The 4,064-nt window shown below is 37.7% G+C and overlaps 1 protein-coding gene across 1 annotated transcript in view; it reads left to right on the top strand.

Annotated features, from left to right (window-relative positions):
* NCOA7 (nuclear receptor coactivator 7) overlaps window positions 1–4,064 on the top strand; it is a 90,252-nt gene that overhangs the window by 67,670 nt on the left and 18,518 nt on the right. The window contains exon 6 of the mRNA XM_019662137.1: window positions 2,894–3,015. Within this exon, the coding sequence (XP_019517682.1) occupies window positions 2,894–3,015 (122 nt within the window). The remainder of the gene's footprint in view (window positions 1–2,893; window positions 3,016–4,064) is intronic.

The raw sequence follows: 4,064 nt of genomic DNA, 5'->3' as shown, positions 1-4,064 counted from the left end.
GCCATGATAATAAGTGTAAAATTATACCTTGTCTTAATTTTTCTGATCACATGCAAGTTAGAGTATCTTTTCATGGTTAATTCAATTTTATATATTTTTGTCACTTAAATTTTTGTCCATTACAACATGTCTCTCTGGTTTTTAATATCTCAGTTGATTATATTAAGATGTATTTAACCATAAAAATTAGGTTCAATCATATGCAGCTGCCAAATTATTTAGGTTTCGGTTGGCCAGTTTTGACCTATAAAAATGTGTGGCTTAATATGTTGATGGACATATAGGTCTTTCCAAATTTTTATTATAAATAATATTGAGGTAACCATATGCTGTGATATATGGCATTTTTCTTCTTTTGAATTTATCCTTAGGATAAATTCCTAAGGGAAGGATTGATGGGTCAAAGAATGAACATTTTTATGACTATTGGTGCATACTGACAAATTTCTTTCTAAAAGGGCTGTATTGATTTACATTATACATCATTTCTATTAAGACTATATAAGCTTTGACTTCATTAGACATCATTGAAACTATTACTTTAATAACTATAAAACATTACCTCATTGTTATTTGTACTATGATTATAGTTATCATTAATCATTTATTCAAGTGTTCACTGATGAACGGTATGTATTTTTTAGGAAACAGTATGTTTTTTTAGGAGTATGGTTTATTTGTGCCCTTAGTCCATTTTTCTATTAGTGTCTTTTTTAGTCAATTTGCAAGTGTATTTTAATATACTGTAGATTACCCTAGCCTTAATTCCTGAAAATGAAATTATTCATTAAATGTATTTTATTCTTCAGATGATAATCAAAACAAAACACATGATAAAAAAGAGAAGAAGATGGTGGTTCAGAAGCCCCATGGTACTATGGAATACACTGTAAGTAGAAACAGGAAGTCTGGGTGTTTGTTAATACTACTAAATTCACATAATATTTCTCCCTGACACGTTCTGCCCCTTAGCTGCATTCCTCTTGTCTATCCATGAAATAAGTTTCTGAAGCCCTCTTCTAGGTCATTCCTCTTTCCTCCATATTTTCTCCCTGGGCAATCTCATGTAAACCTGTGACTTGAATTATATATGATATGCCAATGAAGGCCTCCATCCCAGACATGCTTTCTGAGTTCTAAAACCATAGATTCAGTTGCCTGCTCAAAATTTCCACTGAGACCTCCATGCTTGGTCTTTATTCAGGAAACAGCGGTTCCATCATCCATACGTTTCTACAAGCCAGAACCTTATTCTTGTATCTTCTTCCCATGACTCTCCACGCTCATTCCTACCTTTTGTGACTGTTGAGCAAGTCTAGGCCAGGTCTCTTAATTTTATTCTCTCATACAATCATGTTTCTTTACATAATTTATCAAGTTTAACATTATTGATTTACTAGTGTGATTGTGATTTTAATGTTTCGTATCTTGTGCCTTAATTCCGATATGCATAGAGAGTAGACCCCATTTTGGTCACCACTGTATTGCTGGTGCTTGCAGGGTGTGGACCTCCGGACTGTTGAATCAATGGAGGAATAACGCTGTGCATATGTCCATCACTGCACCTCCACGTCATGTGCCATGTGCTCATCTTTCTCCCTGCACTATGAGCTCCTGGAAAACAGGCGCTGTGTCTGTTTATCCCAGGCCTGGCACAGAGTGGGCTGTTCAGTTATAGATCTGTTTTAATTCATGTTGAAATAGCATCATTGTTGAGGAGTGTTCTCTGACTTCTAAGAAGGAATTAAGTGCAGCTGCCATTTCCTGGTTGTGTTTTCCTCATTATTTTCTATTGATTCTTTGTTTACAATGCCAGTCTCTGCATAAGCAAGAAGCAAGACCTGGTGTTTCTTCCGGAGTCACATTGAAGAGCCTCTGTAGAGTCACAGTGAAGAGCCCTGGCACAGGCTTCTCATGCTCGGTGCTCTGTGAACATCTCTAAACGCCTTTCTGTGGTTTATAGGCCTCATCCTTTCCAGAAGGGATTTGGAGTGATTATATGTCCCACATTACCACTGTCTAGTATATATTGTTGATACCATAACACCTAGCACAGGGCCTTACCTCATAGTAGATACTCAAGAAATGTTGGGTTGTCATTAATAATAATATTCCGAAACCATGTGTGCATCCAGTAGTATGATTCAAAAGACCCTTCAATGAAATGAGAAATGTTATTTGCTAGGGATGCTTCGCATAGCATATACTAAACAATGCAATGAGAGTAAAAATCAACCCTTAAATTAGTTCACCTAAACAGGTGATCAAATTAGTAATGCAGATATGTCCACCTTTTTGATTTATATTATGGAGGTTAGTTATACATGGCAAGTCATTTTGTGTACTTCATTGGAAATAAAAGGTGATTCATCACTTCATGTTTGGAGAACCATACTATCATGTACTGGATTGTACATGTTGCTCTGAGCTGTAGATATTCAAGCATTCTGTTTAGTTTCAAACACTTATTTTTTTATTTTTTTTAAACTTTATTGGGGAACAGTGTGTTTTTTCCAGAACCCATCAGCTCCAAGTCAAGTCATTGTTTTCAATCTATTTGTGGAGGGTGCAACTCACTGGCCCACGTGGGAATCAAATCAGCAACACTGGTGTTACGAGCACAGTGCTCTAACCAACTGAGCCAACCAGCCGCCCTCAAACACTTATTGATACCAGAATCCCTTCTAGGATCTGTGACTTGGTTTTCTATGTATGTTTTATCCTTATGGCATAACTCCAGGTTAATCAAGTTCCTTCTTTCCTTAACTCCCTATACACAGTATCTTCTACAAGTTTTTCTCATAAAAATATGAAATGAATTTAGCGATCACTTGCTGTGAAGTGCTTTCAAGCAGAAATTAAGATTATCTCTATTNCTGGGGGTTGGTCATAGGTTCTCGTCTGAAACACTGGAGCTCCATCCTGAAGCGCAGCAGAGTAGCCATTTCCCGAGGCAGCTCTGGTCTGGCCCGCTCTCTTCAGTGCTTTGTGGACTGTGCTGCAGAGCCCGGCTAGGTAAGGTCTTCAGGACTTCACTTACGGAGACATATACGTACTTGGCTGTTGTTAAAATTCACTGCAAAAAATGTTTAGGAAGCAATATGAATCCTTCTCTTGGTGCTATAATGATATGAAGACAATTAAAGTAGGTCTTTAGAATGTGCCAGTCATGTCTCTGCTTTCTGTATTGAGTTGGCTGTAAACCATAGTGTTTAATTTGTGGCTTTGATAGGTTAGTATGATTTTCCTGGTGTGATATTATATCTTTGAAAATGTTGCCCACAATCAAACTGTTGGGCTCATCAATCTATATTAGGAGTTCATTTAAGCGTATATACCAGGTATTGTATTAAGGCACCAGACATTCAAAGATAGGTACATTAAGGTCCTTACCCCAAGAGTTTAAAAAAACCCTTGACTCTGGAGGGAAGGCCTTTTCTGTGAGTAATACTACCATGTTTGATATTTTTCTGGCCTGCCCACCTGTGCCAAAGGAAAGTAACTTAATTTTTGTACTAATTCAGGTGTACATAGTTAAGTTTATCCTGAAAGGTTCAGCCAACACCTGTTTGTCTTTTGCAGCTGGGCAAATAGAAATCCTCATGTGTTGGGACCACACATGATTATGCACAGCTTATGTTAGGGTGTGAACTGGAAGCTGCCACAGATGGGAAGAGAAAGCTTAGGCTCTAGAAATAGGAAGCACCTACAAAAGGGTGTGAAGAGACTGTTCTGAAAGCAAGAAGACTGAAAGTGACAGCCATTTCGGATGACAGTGAGAAGGGCAGGAGTGCGGAACAGAGAGTGGAGCTGAGATAGTAAAAGGAGTGAACGTCGTTTAGATCACAAGAGTTGTAAAATTTTTTTTTTTTTTTTAAACAGGCTGAATAGTTTCCTGATCTACACAATCTGGAGATCTGGAAATCTAAGAAAAACAGTCAGTAGGCTTATTTTCCTGAAGTAATTTAGATGTGGCCATCTAAACATCATCTAGGGTTTTCAGGGTCTCTTTGCCTCTATGAATGGATCCTTCCTTAACACACACACACACACGCACACGCACA

The sequence above is a fragment of the Hipposideros armiger genome, unplaced genomic scaffold (assembly GCF_001890085.2).
Source record: "Hipposideros armiger isolate ML-2016 unplaced genomic scaffold, ASM189008v1 scaffold_367, whole genome shotgun sequence".
Taxonomy (NCBI): domain Eukaryota; kingdom Metazoa; phylum Chordata; class Mammalia; order Chiroptera; family Hipposideridae; genus Hipposideros; species Hipposideros armiger.
The sequence above is the reverse complement of the archived record's forward strand: the minus strand, read 5'-3'. Positions and strand labels throughout refer to the sequence as shown.